Consider the following 22,762-nt stretch of genomic DNA (forward strand, 5'->3'; position numbering starts at 1 on the left):
TGCACTTATTCATTCATCTTCAGTAACTCCTTTATCCTGGTCTGGGATCAGGTGCCTATCCCTGGAAGACGGGGTTGAGGCAGAAATACACTCTGGATGGGATCGACGTGAGTTCAAACTCCAGCACCACCACATTCCAACTGTTGGGCCCTTGAGCAAGGCCCTTAACCTTCAACAGCTCAGATGTATAAATGACATCAATGTAAGTTGCTCTAGATAACGGCGTCGTCCAAATGCCATAAATGTAAAAATGTAATGTAATGTATAGGTGGCAAAATGTAAAAATATATAGGTGGAAACACTCACTACCCATTAGGTGCAGTTATGAAATCCCAAAATGTTCTGTGCAACAGTGAAAATGTAGCTTGTACAGGATGCCCTGAATGCACTTTACTGTTTGTAGGTAAAAGGGAAAAGGACACGTTTTTGGACACACCAATTCTACCAATTGACTGAAAAGTAGAGCAGGATTGTTATGGGATGATCAGAAAGAGCTACAATACACAATTATTACATGAATCTACAGGACTGACATGCAATGCAGAGTGTATTCCCGGCTTGCGACTAATGTTCCCGGGGATTGACTCATGACCAGGTAATAATAGATAACTGATGTTTGTCTACACTAAGTCAATGACAAAGACTATAGACAATCTATTGCAATGCACAGTTTTCCAATCAATGGAAAGGGACCACTACTGAGCAGATATGATTTGGGTGAGTGTTGAGAGGCTCAGCAGTGCAATGACCACTCACACACCACTATTATGTCAATGTCACTGCTGTTTGTATACCTACAAAGTGAACTGTACAATCTGTGAAACTGATAAGCTGGTCACTGTATGTAACTGCCAAAGACAGACGCCATCGATCACCTCAAAAGGTAACAGCAAAGCAAAATAGAGCACAGCTTGATAATAGTTTACTGATGTTCTCCAAGAAGAGCTTCACTCTTTACTCACTGCTGGCATTTTGGTCAGATATATCTGTAATAAAATTAGACACATCCACCAAATACAATATGCCTTATTGAACAATATCAGTAGATGATAGCTGGACGAATGTAATTTACGGAGCATAAAAACATATGGTCAGCTTGTTGTCCGGATTCCGAGGTTGCCATTTGTGCGTCATATCCAAGCAGAACACAACACTGTCACGACCACTTCGGGATGAAGACGGTAGGATGGATAGAGCCAAATCTGCGTGTGAGAGACGTGTTCACCAAGCATGACGGTGCACTCGGACTGGCCTGCAAAATCAACCGAAATTGTGAGATTATTGGATTTTGCAGTTTAAACCAATGCATTTCCTGTTTTGGGAGATTCATTACAGAGTTAGCGCTACATTCTGAACGTTTACAAGGATGTCCATGTCACTCAAGCAGAATTCACGATCAGATGTGAGGTTTGTCCTAAAAACACTCCTGTATACAGCTGAGCAATAGGTTAATGACACTGTGGACTTTTACTTTTCAGAAAAAGGCCTCGACTTGCATAATAAAGCTGTGCTGTACTCAGAATGGTCCATCATCTAAATAATATCTGCTCAGTGATGGTCCATGCTGTGCAGAGTAGCAGATATCTATAGGCTGCCTGCAAAACATATATACAGAGTAGAAAGTGGGAAGGTGAAGAAGGTGTGTGCACATTCGGTCACTGTATTTCCATGAGATTTCAATAATATCCCTGTCAATGAGCTGTGCCCTTCTCACTTTCACACATGCATGAAAAACCAAACATATGATCATCATGTAGGCCTTTATGTAAAAAAAGGTACGCAGACATTCGAGTGCTTAGAATAATAAGGTTTAATCTGATTAAAATGATTTTGAGCCATAAACGTTCCATTAATAAGATCAATGGAGATGCAACATTTTTATAAGCCATATTTTGTAGTAAAACCTCTCACATACTGTACATTCAGCATATTTGTGTGCAAAAAGACAGACAGAATACCGAGGTCTCAAATTGCCAGTCTTATTAATAAATGGCGAGACAAAAAATACGACAGGCCAATTGAATTCAGATTTTAATTTATACCTGACAGAAACACAAAAACAAACTCCTCAAACACATTCAAAAGCCATCAACCTTAAACTGTGCATTATAGTAAAGTACCCTCAGGACTTTAATATATGAAAATTCCATAATAGGTTAATACTAAACCGATAGGGTCAGTAAACAAACACAGGGCTAACGCAGACTTAAAAAATACAAGGGAATTCAGCTACAAACTTTTTAATGTTTGACAAAAATGGCTTCAGTTTGGCGTAACAGTGTCATTGTGCCATTGTATAATGTTCCACATGTTTGAATATTAACCGCAGGTTCTGGAAAAAAAAATAAAAATCCAAGATACGTTTGGAGAAATAATTTCAGTAAATAAATTCTGTATTTAATAAAGGCCAGATGTTTTCACCTTTAATCAGGTGTGACCCAACACCTCATGGTTTTCATGTGAGAGACATATTTCTTGTACTTGTTTAGAAATAAGAGGTGGCTTTGCACTTTAGAAAAATCATGGGAGCTTTAAAACAGTTTGAATAAAGGGAAAATGGAAATATTTAAAGATGTAATGATATTAATTTGATAAATATTTGGATGATATTTTGCTACACTGTGATAAGAATTCTCAAGTAGTTATACTGTTACCTATTAAATACTGTATGTGAGGAATTAAACATTTTGAGATATGCTGTTGTAGGAAAATAATCAACGACAGGGTGCTGTGATGAGGCTCAATACACAGCATGGTGTTATTGGATTATTTATTTATATTATATGGATTATTTTCCAATAAAAGCACATCTCAGTGTTTTATTCCTCTCATACAACATCAACTTGCCAATTAGTTACATTTAAAGTTGTGGAACGTCTGCAGAACAAGTTCATTCCTGATAGCGCTTAACTTATAGCAGTTATAATCAGTGATGGATCCTGTCATATTTTATCATCAAACTCTAAGCACATCATACCATTCCACACCAAATTTGGATTCCTGAATGAAACTGTAAATGTTTGCTAATACTTCTACAGCACGGCATCCTTTAATTCACTCACGCCTCTCTCCCCCTTTACATCTCCAGTGCATCGGCCCGCGGCTTCTCACCGTGTTTATACACACTCACGGTCACGTTTACCGTCTGCGAGCCGTACGTGTTGCGTACAAACACGCTGTAGTTGCCGGAATCCTCCATACAGACCGAGTGGATGGTGATAGTCGTGCACCCCTTGTCTGTGGCCACACTAAAGCGCCCTAGAGAGACAATCTCTCTGTCGTTCTTCAGCCAGAACATCTCCGGCATGGGGTCACCCTCAGCGAAACAGGTCAGACACAGAGACTGTGTGTGTGTGTGAAAGAGTGAGAGAGAAGCAAGAACTGACTGAGATAGGAGATAACATTGTTAACGGTATAGTTGAAAATATTTCAGAATTAATGATGGGAAATACCTTGTCTTCCATGATGGCCACCACATCCGGTAATCCCTTTGTGACTCTTGCACGATCTTGAAAAATAAACAAGAGTCCGACCTAAGTTAAACAAATCTTGCAAGAAAAATAACCAGTGCTTAAGGTATTGTTCAAATCCCAGGACTTTCTTTTCAGCTTCCAGGACACATCAACTGACCCAGACTTACATTCCTCACTCTCTTAACTACACACATTCTCCTATTAGTTTCAATGAAAAATAGTTCATGGAAAATGTACTTTAACATGAATATCTGGTTTAACAGGTTACCCTTTAGGTCTGGGTGGAAGTTCTGCATCTAGTGCTATTTTACAAGCTGCCGAATAATGAGGGTGGAAGCCATTTTGTTAAATGAAACCACATTTGCAGTGATTAATGCAATGAATAGGACTATTCATGCAGCAATACATTGGATATATATATATATATATATATATATATATATATATATATATATATATATATATATATCCATCCATCCCATCCATCTTCTACCGCTTACTCCTTCTTCAGGGTCACGGGGAACCTGGAGCCTATCCCAGGCAGCATCGGGCACAGTCCATCGCAGGGCACACAATCACATACACACTCACACACCCATTCATACACTATGGACACTTTAGACATGCCAATCAGCCTACCATGCATGTCTTTGGACTGGGGGAGGAAACTGGAGTACCCGGAGGAAACCCCCGCAGCACGGGGAGAACATGCAAACTCCGCACACACACACACACACACACACGCACACACACACACACACATATATATATATATATATATATATATATATATATATATATATATATATATATATATATATATATATATATATATAAGATTCTTTTAGTAGTCATGTAAACCGCGTTCTTTATTTCATATGAGATTAAAGTCAGATTATTAAGCACAGGTTAATACAGATTATTTGATACAACTAACCTGTTTTTCTATATCCGAAACAGCTTGAAATGAGACAGCATTATGTGCAATTTGCAGCCATGAACACTAAATATACAGTATACTAATAAATCTACTCCAGCAGGAAGTTTACATCACATCTTATAGTGGGTTTATTGTGATTCTAGAGGTGCACACATTGTGCGTTTATAAAGAAATGCAGTTATTCACTAGATCATAAAGACCTAAATTTTCCTCTTGTCAGATCACAAAAGTGCATGTTATTGTCAAATTCTGTTTTCCAGCAGATTCATTCAGGTTGTCTGAATTTGAACGCATGTCTAAGAGCACAAATGTGACCAACTATGAATGCTGTATTTGATCAGATATAATATAATATAATATAATAATTATTATCTGGTAATTTCTCTGTATTATAAACGTGTTCTGACAAGCTCCTTCGACGGTATACTTACTTTTCTCCGCGATTTCCACCTGCCTGTTGTAAATGGAATAAAACATGTATTAAATCCACATTATTATTTACTACAAAGACATTCAAATCATTTGATAATTTCTCCAAGTATAGTTGGATTAAAAGGTATTACGTTAGACGAATGTGTAAAAAAACAGTGCAAAAACTTCACTTACTTCAGCCTCTGGTATTCCAGCAGAGCATCCGCAAAAACTTTAGAGTGGAGAAAGCAGAGAGATAAAAAAAAAATAAATTAATTAAAAAGAGCTTAGTTAATGTATTCGGGTTTTCTAATGTCAGGACATAATTAAAATATCCAAACTGATGTCATCACCCTTGACTATTGGTGATGATTTTGGAATTTGTATTCATTTGTCCAATAATATCTTCAGGATTTCTATTGATTTGTCCTCTAGCAACTTTATGCACTTGTCCTATGGTGTATATTGGAAATTCAGTGTTATATACTGTTATATGGTGTATATAGTATTCTGTGTGTTTGTCTTATGTTGTCCATGTGTTCTTAAGGTATTTGATATATAGTGTTTCTATACCTTTGTCTAAGAGGATGTCTATATGATTCTTCTGTTGTCTGTTGCAACATAAAATTCTTTGTAAAATGTATAGTGCCGAGTTAAAAAACATGGCCTTTAATGTTCGCCATACAGTCGAGATTGCGATCCCGACTATGACACAGCCATCCCCGGCCAATCGTTGGCATCTGTGAGCTGTATCTGAGAGCTGGCTGATAGTTTGAATTGGCAGGTGACTAAGTTTTGACAGAAAATGGGACAAAAAAGCATGTACTTGATGACCCATGGACTATTTTTGTCCTCTCAAAAATACTCGTTGCTGCTAAGGATGGCCCCAAATGGACAGATTAAAGATCCTCATGAGATTACTGTGGATGGTAGCACATAGAACATGAGTTATAATCGTACCATCCGGTGTCACCCAGATGAAGATGGGTACTTTTTTGAGTCTTTCAAGGTTTCTTCTTCGTGTTATCTCAGGGTTTTTTTCCCCCTGCCACCGTTGCCTCTGGCTTGCTCATTAGGGATAAACGTATAATGTAAAATTCATATCTGGAGTCTATATATTTCTGTAAAGCTGCTTTGTGACTATGTCCATTGACAAACATGCTATATAAATAAAGTTGAATTGAATTGAAATCGCAATTGAATATGGGATTTCTAAGCGTGCTATTGTGTACAGTATATAAGATTTAATAGATTTTGTGAACTGAGTATTAGATGAAATGGCACACAGAATCGATAAATTACTCCGGTCACAATGAGTCTGTGATGCGTGAATTATTTCAGTATGTTTGTCAGGTATTGACACAGTGAAAACTCTTTTCGTCTTTTCCCCTCTGATGGCGTAATCTTCACCAGCATGACTTATCTGTGTCAGATAGGATATGTAAATATAAACCGCTGTACCTTGTCCAGACAAATCCAGAGAGCGTTTGTGTGTTTCCTGCCCATCAAACATCTCCAGGGTGTATTTTCCTTTGTCGTTTTCAGTGGGGTTGAAGATCTCGATCCAGAGCTTCTGCATGCTGCTTCCAGGCTTGGTCCTCTCGTCCAGATCGATCCTCCTCTCTCTTTTACACACCATTGAAAAACAAGACTTTTCAAGATTTTTCAAGTGTTCATACAGTGTTTTATCACAGCGCAGCTGAATTCGTGAATGTGATTGGTCAGAATTTTCTATAACAACATCTCTGGCAAGGCAAATCACAGGTTTTTATTAATGTGCTTGTCCTAATTGACATTTTCCACCATGAAGTCTTCAGGATGTAGAGAGGTAGATGTCTGGTGTCCTTATGTCCTCTTCAGACTTGAACTAAGTGTCCTGCTTGCCAAGTTACAGGTACTTCTGGGTCAGCAATGGAGCTGCTTAAGTTCAATTTCATTGCTAAGTGCAAACTTGAATATATGATATAGTCGCTATCCTTTTTTCCCCGACCTCTTTAGCTTGGCTAAGAGCATTATTTAAACACACAAGAGCAAGTAACACTATTACTTAAGCTAACCAGGTACGCACACTCAAACAGCAATGCGCTGACCAGTCCTACTCAGCTTAATGTTTATATGACCTCACTAATAAGGATCTGACATTATTTAGCTAGCCACATTCACTAGTATAAAACTAGTATTATAATAAGCATCGAACATAAGTCTACTGTTATTTTCGTGTGATTACAACCATCAGTTTCCTTGCAAGTGCGCTAACATTAGAGTAACTATTGTGTTAGCTAAGCTAGCAGATATTTTCTAGCAACCTAGCTAATTGTCATATTCTGTCATTTAAAAGCTAGATAGAAGCTAACTAGCAAAGTTGTATAATATCAGATTAGCTATTATACTATATTCTAAACTTGCTAGCAAGCTAGCTAATCTTAGCTAACACTACTATATTCTGAATTTAAAATCAGTGGCAAGTAAAGTAATCAGTTAAGTAGTATTATTATATTAACATTGTATTAATATTAAGTTAACTATTACGGTATATTGTGTAATTAAATCAAGTAACCAGGCTTGTTTAAAAAAGGTAGCTAACATTAGTCAAACGATGTTATTGTGTTTTAAATCAACTATTTAAAAAAGAAAAAGAAAAATGTTAGTGGTGGCAAATTGTAACTTAAGCTCCACTCTTGTTGACTCAGAGACGTCTGTCAAGCGTTCACACTGAACTTGTGTCTTTACAAAGCTGCTTTGTGTACTGAGGCTTAAAAGCAAAGCGAGACCCAGAGACTCACTTGAAGTGCCAACTGGTCTTCATGTAGCTCAGATAGTACTTCAGAGAGCAGTAGAGCTTAAAGCCGGCCGCTGTGGACTGGATCCTCATGGGGCCAGCAGAGAGAGCTGTAGATCAGACAGAGGAACAGAGGAACATGGAGAGGGGTTGAGTGATGCTGAGCTCCACATAAACATTCTGTTACAGACAGTGTGTGCGACTCTGCAGCTCCCTGTGGACTTACCACAATTTCTGCTCAGGCACCGCATCAACCGCTCGAACTCTGAGAAAAGAGATGAAAAGCAATGACTGACAGGACTATTTTTACTGCATAGCGGTAAGTTATGTGAAAATATAATGCACAGTATAAACAGTTTTGGTCTTGAATTGACACATATACAGGGATACAATCTATTTTTCAGTCTTCATTTAAAGGAACAGTTGTACACAGTGTAGGCTATAGCGGTGTAGTCAGTCATCCAAGTCTGAAGTCCAAAAACTCCACGCCTAAATACCTCAAAAGACAATATTTTTATCAGTAACATTACTTGTACATTAAGTAGCAATACATAAGGATTTAACCCCCGAAAGCCACCGGTTATGATTCTTTACCATAAAGCATATTGTTCAGTAACTGCATAAGCAATAAAACACTGAAAATTGTATTGTCATCTCTTTACTGCATGGTGTTGCCATATGGCAAGAATTAATTTATCTCCAATTTTTTAATAGGCAATAATACAAAACTACTAATTACCTAATTAAAAGGGGGGCTTTAACTAATGGCATAACAAAAAATGCCAGGAAGTGTTGTTTGCACTTCCTTTTCTGCAATCACATGGCATGGTGAAGGTCACCACCAGAGGGATATCAAAATTAGATTATTTTTTCAATATTTACGCAAAACTACTTAAAGGAAAAAAAATAAACAGTATCTGAGATAAAGTGACATTTATTTTTTGCCATTTAAACAAGTTGATATATTTTGAGTTTTCTGTTACATAGTAAAATGTAATTGTTGCCAAATGGCAACAACATGCGATAATGGAACTGTAGTATGTGCTTTCATGAATTGAAACAGGCCTACACAGCAAAAAAGACACTAGGCTTCTCTAACAGTATATTTATATTTTTTCACATTTAAAGTAAGAAATAATCTGTTGTCATATCAGACATTTTGCAATTGCGTTTTATTTAAAACATTTTATGTTCCAAAAAAAGAAAAGAAAAGAATTAAGAATTCAAGAAAAAGACGTAAAAAAGATACTTCACCCAAAACATGTTTGGATCTAATTTCTGTATGTATTTTGAGTGAGGAAATCCATCCACACACTTTTTAACAACTGTAATTCTTTTCTAGAAGATATAACCTTTACATAATTACTAGGTTTTTTTTTTCTTTTTTTTTCTTTTTTAAAAACCATCTGTCTTCAAGACTTTCAAGTGGCAGAAAACCTACTGTTACAAAGTGCTGACACTGGAGACTCCTTCCATAAATGCTAGATAACATCTCATAAAGTTTGCCATACAAGTCCTGGTTACTATAGGAATGGTAATGTATTATAATGAGTCTAATAAATCAACTCCTTCTGACCAATCAGATTCGAGAATTTGCTGAGAAAGTAACTTGTTAATTTTATACATAAATATGTTGTACAGTTTCATAAACCAGATAAACAAGTCGGAGATACTGACCAACTCGAGAATTCTATTTGACGTGAGTGTTTAAGGATTTAGCTATGCAGTTTGAACGATGCTAAACTGGTAGTACAAAACTAAAGCAAACATCAGATATCAAACTTGGCTTATTGACTACGAGGGGGAAAATGGTGTCAAATTCTTGGTGTCAAATTAAACCTTACAGAATTGACCAACGTACAGTCTCATTTGAGTTAAAGCTGAAATAGAAACAAGGAAGGTGTTCATTAAAAAAAAAAAAAGCAAATCCTGCTCAGGGTTTTGCAGAGGAATCTCAATTTCTCACCATTGTCCGTTAACTCTAGAATGCTCTCATCCTCTCCTCTACCATCAGCCACCACGGCCCTGTACATGCCGGCTTCCTTCTTAGTCACCTGGGTTACAATATCATTATATTAGGAATTCATTACTAGCAAAAACTATCTACGTGAAGCTAAAGTAGTGCACGTGGAAGCACATACCTGCGGAACGGTAAACGTGCCCACTCCAGACGGCTCGTTCACAACCTGCGTGATCTCTACACCATCCTTAAACCACTTCATCTTCGTGTCCTTGTTCATGTTTGTCACCTGCCGGAGTGAACGCAAACAACCTCAAGATATAGGATGAGTTGTCTGAAAAATCTTTGGCTAATTTTGTTCTCTGGAAGCAATTAAAACGATTCATAAAATGAACTCCAGAGGCAGTTCATAATTTCAAACCTTTCTGATATTCATACATTCACATTTATAGACTTTCGGCTCTGTCTACTATATATGTTTTAAATTTACCCAAGGCTCAATATACAGTATCAGCCTCAGTTTTTGTAATAAATAAAAAATTTAATGCAGCAAACTGACCTTGCATTTCATAATCAGCTCACAGTCGTCTGTCACAGCCCATGACAGAAACTCCTCAAAGTAGGGCCCTGGGTAAAAAACAAGACAAAACAAAACAAAACAGAGCATGTCGTACAGTAGTGTAAAAAACGACAGCAGAGTTATCCACTATTAAAGTATATGTAAATACATGACATACATAAATAGACCATAAATGCTGTGTGAATGTTTTGTCATTCATTTCAAAAGTCATCTATTGTAATATAAATAGACAACATGCTAAAGTAGTACAATTATCAACGAAGATCAAAAAAGAAAGTAATATCTAATGAATAACACACTTGGGGTTGTGGTGTTAAGGAATATAAACAATGATCAATGACAGGGTGGGTGTGATTCAGGTGAATCGCCTGAAATTGATTCGTTTCCTATAACAGCACATGGCAAAGTGTTTGATTTCTCTTATAACACAGCGATTTTATTGAAAAACAACATTTTTTGTTTCTACTGTTGTACAGGGTGTCCCAATCGTCTCCACACACAGGGGAAATTAACACTTTTTAGAAAAATGACTCCTTACAAGATTGCTAAATAAATGTTTCCTCAGAAAACCTCACCCCATCAGCACTTATACACTGTTTAACCATTACGAGAGCCTGTATAAGCTGTTACTATAGACACGATAACGTATTGAGTGCATCAGTATAATCCTGTGATCTGAATAACAGCTGGCTCTAATGCAGAAAATGAATCAACATCTTCTGACCAATCAGAATCAAGAATTCAATGGCACCGTGTATAATAAAGTATAAAGAATGTACAGTGATTCAATTGGACTTGTTTTTTGGAAACGTTTACAATTTCAAAGATATTTTAGAAAACCTGCGATAGCTTAGAACAGCGTTTTTCAGACTTTTTTTAGTCTAAAGCCCCCTTTTTATGGATAATAAGTGTCACCAATCCTGTCCACAGCTTTCACTGGCCTTCGCTTACAAGCGACTTGGTGCTTTTCAGACAACTCTTAATTAAACCCTTTCAGTGGGTGGATGTAAGATGGCTGTGAATTCTGATTGGTTAGCACATATTTACTTTTAATTTACTTTTAATAATATTTAATACCATCGTGAGGTTTAAACACATACCACTCAGATTCAACCAAAGAATACTTCATAAATTGACAAAATTAAGAACGACTAATCCCTCCTAGTAGTAAAAAAAAAAAGAAAAAAAAATTGGCACTCGTCTGCCGCTCCCAGTTTAAGAACATTTAACGTGGCATGGCCTTGGTGTGGTTTTTGGCACAGATGTTGACACGGATTTTTTTTTCCTGACCCAGTGGACTCTCACCTGAGCGTCTCTTCCAGTCCCGCCGCTTGGCTGCTGACTTGGCCAGGGTTTGCCTGAACTCTGTTCAATCAGATTTAAAAAAAAAGAAAAAAAAAGAAGGTCAGGCCAGGACAGGGGTAAAGATGGTGAAATACTCCAGATTTCAGCATTATAAATGTGGTGAAATATCAACCTAGCAATTTCCGCTATGGACTGTATATACAGCTACACTCAAATAAAATAACATCAATGTTTTTTTAAAAAATATATAACATATATAGTATGTACAATGGATATAATATCTAACATGACCATTCCAAAAAGTTTCTACTGTAATGTAGAAGGTAAGAATTGGTTTACAAACCAGGAAGTAATTTCCTGAACTTTTTAAAAAGAAAGTCATTATTAATAAAAATGAAAAAAAAAATCACAGGAACTCATACTTTCATCCACTAGGACGAGGGTGAACTGGTTCTTGGCTCTGCCGTCCTTGAGCTGAGCCGTGTACGAGCCCTCGTCTTCCTTCGACAGCTTATCGAACAGAATCTCCACCAGACCGTTCGCCTTGTCAAAGTTGATCTTACGCGCCTGTGGATCGGCCGCAAACACACACCACTTGATTCAATTCAGCTTGTTTCGGTAACTACTGTGAAACTAATTCCTCAAACAAAATCGCAGTTAGTATTACTATAGGATTCATTCATGATCACATTCATCACACAAACCCACACACACCGGCGTGGAGGAGATCTCTCGGTCATTGAGGATCATGTGCAGCTCTGCGGCGTTGGACAGGGGCTCAGTCTGCAGCCACAGTCTCACATTCCCCTGCTCTGACACGTCCACCTGCCAGCCCTCAGAGCGCAGCGCTATGACTACACACACACACATACACACACACACACACACACACACACACACACACACACACATACATACATCCTGAAGTGTTTTATTCCTCTTACACCAGAGTAATATACCAACAACTATGATTTTTATTTCTTAAAGACACATCATAATTTTTATCCATTTATAACTACATTTAATGTTGTGGAAAGTCTGTGAAACAAGTTAGCTCCTTTTATCACGAACACTGTGGCAGCTATAAACAGTCGCTCCCTCACTTTCTCTTGAACGTAATAGACCCCAAATGGTCCTCACTGTTTATCCCTCCATCTGAATGTGTGCATCCATCCATCCATCCAACCATCCATCCATCTATCTGTCTGTGTGTCTGTTTCTCTTTCTATCTGTCTACTTTTCTGTCTGTCTGTGTATGTATCTGTTTCTATGTCTTTTTGTCTGTCTGTTTGAGTGTCAGACTTTTATATTTATATTATTATCAATCAAATGTCTATATTTAAGTCTGTCTTAGTCATAGGCCATTCCCAAGGTTACTTTATTACTTGACTCTGACAATATGGCAATAGAAGTGTGTGTGCGTTTATGTGTCGCTCATTCTGCTCCAAGGCCTTTCAGCTCTTCATGCATGGTCTTACGCGGGTTCCTGATGTGCCAGCTCAACTCCATGAGTCTCTCCAGATCTGTGAGATAAAAAGACACAAGTGCAAAGACTAACTCAATCTTTCCCCCATCCTCCATACTCTGTTTTTAGTGTTAGCGTGCTACGTACAGCCTATTCTGCTCTAACAATAATGAGGATATGCTATTAAATGAAATAGCTTGGCCAACAAATACATGTATTTATTTGAGGACGGAATTGCATTTGCAGGATAATATAATTCCAGTTGGATTTCAGTATTTGTTATTTATTTATTCCTCTATTTTCGGAAACTTCAAGCTTCAGACACCAGTCATGTCTTGGCTGATCAACTACATTTGAGGGAAGAGGAACAAAGTACCTTATAATTTTGGCCAAACTATCAAAAATATATTTTCGTGATACTGCCAGGCCTTCCTTCTTGATGACAGAAAGATGGAAACTGATATTACCTTCAGCAGTAAAATTAAAGCTAGAGGAGATGTCAGGCTTGTCAATCACTTCAGCAGTGTAAAGGCCCAGATCCTCCTCCGCAGCTGCACTGAATGTGAGAACAGATCTGCAACACAAATGCACAACTGCATTTTGACCACTCTATATCATCTACATATCTAAAATGAATCTTTTTTTTTTTTTTTTTTTTTTACAACTTAACTCTTTATCATTATTTTTTTTTCTATTGAACTTCTATTTATGAGCTTTCTATTACATTTTTATTATTTTTATTATTTTTTTACCTTAATGCTTTCTCTATACGGCTTCACTGATGCATTATTATACCATGATGACTTATGACATATAACTGTACTGTTCTTTACATCTTTGCTAATGTATCTTTACACCCTTTACTTTACTACCTATTAGTATTCAGTTCATGTCTATGAATAGATGAGCTACATGTATTTGTAAATTTCCTCTTACTTAATTACTTACTTAATATGTGCTATACATCAACAATTTTGTGCAATGACTTAACTACTGCTTTTTGATGCCTTAACAACAATTTGACACTTTATGCTGGCACCTTTACACCTTAATGCCTTAATACACTGTAATGTTTGCGACTTAATACTTATTATCGCCTCACGTTAACGTTATGCCTTAACACCTTTTACTACTACTACTACTACTATGACTTTATTACTTTACTACTGTACTACTGCCTGTTTACATCTTCTATTTAGATTTTACTACTATATCTTTACACATTAATACTCACTCTATACAGCTTACAATGCAGCTTATATCTATGAATTACTATGATATTTCTGTGAATGTACTATTGCAGCTTTATGCCTTAACACCGTCTCTGAACAGTGTCAATAATGTCTCAGCCACAAATTTACACTTTACTTTCTTTACTACTTAATATTACTACTTATTTTTACAACTTAATGTGTTCCATACATCTTGTCACATTAATAATTACACCGTAATACCTACTATTTACTCTGTTCTTACTATGCTTCTTGTAATGTTAAGAAATTTGCACAATGATTGCTGCTTTTTAATGTTTAACAACAACAATATTTACATCAGCATCTTTACACCTCTTTACGCCTTAATACCTACTTACTTTAATATATACTATATATATCTTTGCACATAAGCTTTATGACTTAACTTTTTTTTTTTTACAGCTACTACTTTTTATAGCTTAATGACTTTATTACTTTACTACTGCTTGTTTACAACTTTACATCTTCACTACTGTATCTTTACACTTTTTGTGCTAAATGCATTTTTACACGAATGCTGTAACTTTATTACTTTAAACAACCTTATTAGAAGTAGCTTTACATTATTTATCAACAACTTTGTTTACTTCACCTTAAGCAACTGCTGCAATTTTACACAATTTTATAGTTTTTATTTATTTTTTATTTTATTTTTTTTTTATAACATAATACTTTAATTTTTTCCCCCCACTACCTACCCCTTACTACTTTCTCTACATCCTGGCACATTAGCAGCTTCTGTCTTGAAAACTAAAAAAAGTTAGTTTTATGCCATTACATCTTCTCTTTACATCCCCTACTGTTGTGTTTCTTTACACTTGTACAACTTATCTTTACAATTTTATTACTGTATATTTACACCGTAAGGCCTTCTCTTTACAATTTTAATACTTCATCATTTTGTACTGTTTCTTTATAACTTTATATTTGTCTTGTATCTGGCCAACAACTGTTACAAACATTTACCTCTCCAAGTGTTCTAGTATGCAATTTTGCTAATGAATGTAATGAACACACTTATTTCCTCTCCTCTACACCAATAGCTGGTGTGTGGTGGGTGTTCTGGCACGCTATGGCTGCCGTCACATCATCCAGGTGGATGCTACACACGGATACAATGTAAAGCACTTTGAGTGTCTAGAAAAGCGCTATATATCTATATCTATATCTATCTATCTATCTATCTATCTATCTATCTATCTATCTATCTATCTATATATATATTTACTTATTTTGCTTGGTCTCCAAGTGGGCTCGTCCTGCATCAATGGCCTGTCTGTAGTTCTTCTTCCACTCAAACTGGATTTGGTCAAGGGTCTCAGGTGCTTCAAAGCTCAAGAAGATGAAGCCATCATTATCAACCCCAATCTCGATTTCTCTGGTTGCTGCACAGTAAAGCAGTAGATATGCACTTCAGTCTGTGGTGAGTAAGACATACTAAAAAAGTGTTTGTCCATCAAAAGAAACTAAAAGCACTAAGACCCTTTAAGGACACCTTGGATCAGCAGAACAAAGCTCTTTGGGCTGTGCTAAGGTAACTGACCTGGGTCAGTCTGGGCTGTGATGGGATCTGTGGGAAAAGAAGGTCTTCCCACTCCAGCACTGTTGATGGCACACACACGGAGACGATATGTCTGACCCGCATGCAGCCCAGAAACCTGAAAGCAAAGTCAACGTAAGTCTCTTCTAAACCAGTGGTTTCCAATCAATTTTAGGATCCTTTAGCATGTGTTTTTAGCTAAGAACAAGTATCATTTAATGCTATACAGTATACTGACCTTTAGGTACGTGTCTATGATTGGTTCCTGGGCCACTGAAGTCCAGTCCTCTGACTCCGCCCCCTCACTGATCTCCACAACATAACCTGTGATTTGTGACTGACCTTGGTACAGAGGCTCCGCCCACAGCAAAACCAGAGATTCCTGCCGCACCTCTCTCAACTCCAAGTCATACGGGCAGCCTAAGAACATCATGGTAACAGTGTATAATAATAAACCATTGCTTTTTTGGTGCATCTAACTGGCTTGTAAAAAGGTTCAGTTTGTTCAAACATCCACCCTTTCTTCCATCCAAGCAGTCTACTGAATGGTCTGTTTATTCATTCATCCGTCTATCTATTCATTCAAACATCCAACCTCCACTATCATTAGGTCCATCCATCCATCCATCCATCCAAACAAAAAACAATGCATCAATCTATCCGTCCATCCAACCAACCTATCAATAGGTCAGCTAATTCAGCCACCCATTAGTCCATCTATTCAATTTATTCAATTCAATTTTATTTATCTGTATAGCGCTTTTAACAATGGACGTTGTCTCAAAGCAGCTTTACCGAAACATATAAACACATGATACAGATTTTAAGTGTGTGAATTTATCCCTTTTTTAAAAAAAAAAAATCCCTTTATTGAGCAAGCTGGTGGGGATGGTGGCAGGGAAAAACTCCCTAGATGAAATGAGGAAGAACCTTGAGAGGAGCCCATCCTCATCTGGGTAACAACAGATAGTCAACCATCTATCAGTTCAACCATTATTCACTTTCCATTTAAACAAGCTATCAATATGTCTGTTAATTCACGCACTAATCCATCCAATCAATAGCTCTATCCATCCATCTTCAATTTTCCAACCAACCTATCAATTCATCCATTGATCCATCCGTTCATCTATCAAACCAACCTATTAAAAGTTAATTAATTTAACGAACTCGCAGTCCATCCATCAGTTAACTCATCCAATTCAATTATCTAACCAATCTATCAAAAGATCAGTTCATTCACATAATAATCCATCCATCCATCCAACCAACCAACCAAACAGATAACTGACTTGTTATCTTATCTTATACATGTTATCTTATCTTATACATGTTATTACATTACACTTTATTTCATTTCAATGGTATGTTTGTAAAAGCGACTTCCTACATGCTATGATTGGTAAAACATATTATGTTTATGGGAGTATTATGATGCATTATAGGTAATAGACCTTATATATTTATCAGCCTCTGAGAATCACACTGTGTGAACATTTAAATTCACTATGTATATTTCTTAAAACATCTGGCATTTTTGCTAACCAATCCATGTCCATCTATCCATCTATCGATCCATGGATTCAGACTATGTTGCGTCATGTGGAACGGCCGAACCATCGACTGACATATCTACGTTGAAAATGCATTCGACAGCCTCTAGTCTATTCAGATGATAGTTGTGTATTGTATTTCTCTTCCCAGAAAAAGAAATGCTCTCCTAACAGCAAGAAGGCACCATGGGGGACAAATAAAGGAAAAATAATAGTCTTCATCGATCCTGTATTCTACAGGGGCTTTTCAGAATAACATCCACACAGACACAGTGACTGTGGCAGGATAATAATATAGTAATAAAGTACTACAGAGCGCTGACTCTGTTATAATGAAGTACAATGATGTCTATTTGAATGCAGTTAATTAATTCTCAGTCGCATTACAATGATTTGGGTCTGTGGATTTAATAGACAAAACATGATGTCTAGAACATTTCGTCTCTGTCTATTAATCATAAAGCAAGCTCAGCAGAAGAAACTAATGAAGAGTGGATTCTGGAATCCCCTGCCTCTTAGGCCTCAGTATCTTTTGGTAAAGTTTCCAGCTCAACCAAGTCCAACACCGAAGAGCTGTATATCTCTCTGTGTGTGTGTGTGTGTGTGTGTGTGTGTGTGTGTGTGTGTCAGCACTCTTTGGTCACAGGACGTTCGGAGGTGAACAGAGGAGGTGAACTGAGCAGCTGACGAGACACCTGGACATCCAGATAATCGATGAGGAAATTATTCTGACTCACAGTCCATATGTGGAAGTTTCAGCACTCTATGCCTTAACCAATCAGAATCATTCAACCTGACGTAATGTCTAGCTTAGTGGTTGTGTGAAAGTATAATTGTGGCTGTAATGAGTGTGTACGCAGACACAGAGCGGCCTACGAAACTCCTTGCTGAGTGTAGAAGCTGACTTCTGCTGATGAAACTGCAAACTATATATATATATATATATATATATATATATATATATATATATATATATATATATATATATATATATATATAATTTAATTAGTTTTTCAGTCATCTGTATCCTGGTCAGGATCACAGTGGGCCTGGAGTCTATACCAGGAACACTGGTTGAGAGGCAGGAAAACACCCTGGAGGAATGCCAGTCCATTACTGTGCACTATATACACACACATTCACATACCTATTTACACCTAGAGGCAATCTAGTGCAGCCGAAGCACGTACCAGTGTGTTTTTGGGATGAAGGACGAAACCAGAGAACCCCACATGGACATGAAAAGAACATTTGAAGCACTACATAGACCGTAACCATGCTCAGGATTGAACTGGGAATCTTTGAGCTTTGAGGTGGCAACGCTACCCGATGCACCACCAGTTAACACTAAACCACCAAAGTAAATTGTTTGTTAATGTTAAATAATAATAGAGATGTGACTCCTTGTGCGGCTCTGTGCTTGAATTGTGTTCTGCCTCACCTGTAAGTCGCTTTGAAAGAAATCTCAAATGAAGAAATGCAAATGTTAATGTTAGACTCTCACCAGGTTCAGGCATCGTCCACCTCTCGCACAGAAAAGCCTCACTAGGTCCAGAAGGTTTGCCGACTCCGACCATGTTGGCTGCGATTACACGGAACTGGTAATAACGCCCCTCAAGAAGACCAGGAACCTTTTAATAACACAAGAATGAAGCGAGAGAACAAATAGCTGCTTATATAAACATGTGATACACAGTCAGCAGGAGAAGCTGTTGAAACAGGAGGGTGAGGCAGTAATGGGTGACGTCTCACCCCTATTTTTAATTGCACACAGATGTTCAGGATAATTTTGACCAAAGTGAAGTGAAAGTGTAAAAAAAGACCAGATTTGGGAGGGGGGAGGGGGGGGGGGTGTTTGTATTTTGTATTATTTATGTAGCTCTTTTTAAAGCCAAAGGAAATGTTCAAGGAACAGACAAAATTCCTAATACAGGCAACTCAATATGTATTTATTATAGGATAAAAAGGACGGTTATCAAGATCTATAAAGAGGTTTGAAGGTCGAAGTGAGTTAATTCTGTATGTATGTTAACATATTTTCCGTTCGAACAGGAAGTCAGGATGGGATGCATCAAAGGGAAGTCAAAACACGTGTCCCTCCAAACTGTTCGATGACTGTCATTTATTTAAGCATTCTGGAGTTCATTTAATTGGACAGAAACGTAGTACACAATTTACAGTACATAAAAGCAGGGTTGTAACACTAATGCACTAATATTTACAGAATGTTTAAAAGCATTGATCTCTTCACATTGATGGCCACTTATTCTCAAAGTACTCATCACATCCGCACATTCCTAAATCTCTCTCTTCAAGCCTACGCTTGACAAAAGATAACTGCCAATGTCAATCAACTTGATGATCTGGTCCATTAGTTATGTGGTGTATTCAAGATTACGGTTTAAAAAGCAACACTGCCTTCTTTTAAACAAGCGTGTCTATGAAATGAAATCATTAGCTTATACATAATTCATTTTTTTGTGCTTTGTGGCTAGACCACTACCTGCCAGAGTGGGTTATTGTCTCTGTGAGGTAGTAGTTAGGGGGAATGTTACTGTGTGGGACCCTAGATACATTAATAGTGTCTAATCAGCGTGAGGAGATCATCTGCATCATGACGGAGGTCTGCTTCCTGTTCAGTGGCAATGGTTTACGTCACATTCCTGATGAAGTACATGATATAGGTGCATTGGTATGTTTTCATTCATATTTCTGCCTATAAAACATTAAACCATCGTTTGGCCATGTTCATACACCGCAAAATACATCTGTCAAAATACATCTATCTATTTTTTTCCATATGGGAACTAAACCATGGCAAATATAGCAAAAGAATGTGATGCAAAGTAATGTATAGTTTCAGTAATGGAACACAATAAAATGATTGTCGTATAAGCAGCTGAATTCAATCAAAAAGTTTTTTGTTGTTGTTGCAGGATTCGATATTAAAATTGGACGCAGTAGTGTTTGAGGGACAGCAGAGGGCACTGTGTGCTTATGCATCCTTATGGCTTGCACTCAGGATTTTCAGCCAAAACACTAATAAATAAACTCTGTAGAAAGCACCCCAGTTTTTACGGCTTTCGGAGAACTACCCCACCTCTCACTGCTTCCATAGAAAACACACCAGCACCTAGTGCTTCCATAGATACCATCCCAAATCTCAATGGTTCCATAGAAACCACCCCAGATTCCATTGCTCCCATAGAAACCATCCCAGAACCCGGTGCTTCCATAGATATCTGACTCCCAGTGGTTTCATAGAAAATGCCACAGCTTCCAGTGCTTCCATAGAAACCACCCCAGCACTCTGTGCTTCCACAGAAACCACCCCAGCTCCCAGTGCTTCCATAGATATCTGACTCCCAGTGGTTTCATAGAAAATGCCACAGCTTCCAGTGCTTCCATAGGTACCACCCCAGCACTCAGTGCTTCCATAGAAACCACCCAGCACTCAGTGCTTCCATAGAAACCACCCCAGCATTCAATGCTTCCATAGAAACCACCCCAGCTCCCAGTGCTTCCATAGGAACCATCCTGGTACTCAGTGCTTCCATAGAAGTCACCCAGCTCCCAGAAATCCTAGAAATCATCACAACTCTCAATCCTTTCATAGAAAAACTCAACTCTCAATCCTCCCTTAGAGACCCCCTCAACTCTCGGTGCTTCCATAGACACCATCCCAACTCTCATAACCTCAACAGAAACCATCCCAGCTTTCATCGCTTTCACAGAAACTATCCCAGCTTTTATAAACCCACTACAGCTCTCAATGCTTCCATCGAAACTGCCCCAGCGTTCAATGCTTCCATAGAAACCACTCCAGCACTCTGTGCTTAAATAGAAACTATCTCAATTCTGAATCCTTTCATAGAAACCACCCCAAATCTCAGTGCTTCCATAGAAACCACCTCAACTCTATAGGAAACTCTCCTGCAGTATCACCACTCTAGCCTATATGTTGCTAGAGTACATTTGGATGTTCTGTAAACAAAAATGACATCAGATTCCTCCTTGCAGAAGCTCGTTGCTATTACACACCACTGGAGTGAAGAGAGCACAAATGCAGAATGACTCACTGTGTACACTCTCTCTTTGACAGGTTTAACGTTGACCTCGCTCCACGTGCTCTGAGATTTTTCCCGCTGATCCAGGTAGTACCCATGCACCGGATCTCCACCATTATTGACAGGCGCTCGCCAGCCAATCACCATTTCAGTGCCCGTACAATTAAGAAGTGAAATGGCGGATGGGGCCGATGGAGCCACTGTAAGGGAGAAAGAGGACATTCCTATTATAGCAAATATATATATTTGCTATAATGTGTGTGTGTGTATTGCTTATTGCATACATTTGGGAATGAGGACAGTAATAAACGACATGATTGGTGTGATGCAGCCCAAAAATGTAGCGTGTCATCATATGAACACAACAGCATCATACTAGCTAGCACAGGGCCTACTACCTGCCTTTAATCATTACTAATAGTTAGCTATACTTGAAGCAGAATAACCTATAATCTACTAACTTGGCACGGTGAGTGAAGCAAATGTTCCTTCAGTTTCTAACACAACGCTTCCCCAACATCTTTCTACATTGTATCTTCTCTGTGGGACGGAAATGAAATCATCTGAATGTGGTGCACTAGCACGAATGGATAACATCGCAGAAGAAGAGAAACAGGCAGATCGTCTGTGTATTCATCCGTCGATTCATTGCGAAGCATGCTGAGATCTGTCGGGCTGGAAGGACAGAATATCAGGCCTATCATTGTCTGATCGGCCATGGGTGTATTTGTAAATTGCGTGAGCGTGAGTGACAGCAGAAATGAGTGGCCATTACGCCGAGCAGGGTGACGAGAGCGTGTTATCCAGAAGCTTATTACAGACCACAGCTGTGCCACATACACATCACTCTATCTCCATACGTTTCTGTTATATGAGGACCGCAAGAGGAAATAAACGCATTGTATATCTTCCTGTTAGACGGCTCGAAAAAAGAACATGTGTTTTAGATACAAATCTGGTACGGAAACTGTACAACACTTACTAGGAGTTTAGCATACATGAATAATGAAATCTTGGAGCAAGATCTCCTGCTGATATTGTAACATGAAGATCAGAATAATTGCCCTCTTTAAATGTCTTATATCGCATCGTCTCGATGTGCAAGCACTTTAACACGCATCAATAATTCAACGGAAAGAGTTCTTACTGTTTTGAAATCCGGCTTTGCTTTTTGTTTGTAGTTTAAAAGGATAGTTTGTCCAAAGAACTTAACTTCTATTAACTTCTAACTTCACCAAAATGTAGTTGAATAGCCAAGATATGTTTTTTTTCTTTCTTTCCGAGGTACAAGGCTAATGTACTTAAGGAAATAATTTATAGTTTATAATTTAGAGGTATTGTGCCATTGTAGTTGGCATTGTGCCAACTGTATACCTACGTCTAGGAACTATATGTAGGCTGATTCATTATATTTGTGATGACGGGAAAGTTGTGTA

At 37.9% G+C, this 22,762-nt stretch overlaps 1 protein-coding gene across 1 annotated transcript in view; it reads right to left on the reverse strand.

Moving 5' to 3' along the window:
- Positions 1-1,792: 1,792 nt before the first annotated feature.
- Positions 1,793-22,762, reverse strand: part of myom3 (myomesin 3) — a 55,648-nt gene continuing 34,678 nt past the window's right edge. Inside the window, exons 18-37 of the mRNA XM_017453512.3 lie at positions 21,339-21,526; positions 18,764-18,890; positions 15,945-16,126; positions 15,710-15,824; positions 15,395-15,551; positions 13,381-13,487; positions 12,927-12,971; positions 12,163-12,302; positions 11,871-12,015; positions 11,449-11,508; positions 10,123-10,190; positions 9,745-9,852; positions 9,570-9,657; positions 7,830-7,868; positions 7,608-7,713; positions 6,286-6,449; positions 5,020-5,056; positions 4,845-4,867; positions 3,453-3,508; positions 1,793-3,343 (exon numbers count right to left, since the gene is read on the reverse strand). Of these exons, the coding sequence (XP_017309001.1) occupies positions 3,077-3,343; positions 3,453-3,508; positions 4,845-4,867; positions 5,020-5,056; positions 6,286-6,449; positions 7,608-7,713; positions 7,830-7,868; positions 9,570-9,657; positions 9,745-9,852; positions 10,123-10,190; positions 11,449-11,508; positions 11,871-12,015; positions 12,163-12,302; positions 12,927-12,971; positions 13,381-13,487; positions 15,395-15,551; positions 15,710-15,824; positions 15,945-16,126; positions 18,764-18,890; positions 21,339-21,526 (2,222 nt within the window). The 3' untranslated portion in view covers positions 1,793-3,076. The remainder of the gene's footprint in view (positions 3,344-3,452; positions 3,509-4,844; positions 4,868-5,019; positions 5,057-6,285; positions 6,450-7,607; positions 7,714-7,829; positions 7,869-9,569; positions 9,658-9,744; positions 9,853-10,122; positions 10,191-11,448; positions 11,509-11,870; positions 12,016-12,162; positions 12,303-12,926; positions 12,972-13,380; positions 13,488-15,394; positions 15,552-15,709; positions 15,825-15,944; positions 16,127-18,763; positions 18,891-21,338; positions 21,527-22,762) is intronic.

The sequence above is a fragment of the Ictalurus punctatus genome, chromosome 23 (assembly GCF_001660625.3).
Source record: "Ictalurus punctatus breed USDA103 chromosome 23, Coco_2.0, whole genome shotgun sequence".
Classification (NCBI taxonomy): Eukaryota; Metazoa; Chordata; class Actinopteri; order Siluriformes; family Ictaluridae; genus Ictalurus; species Ictalurus punctatus.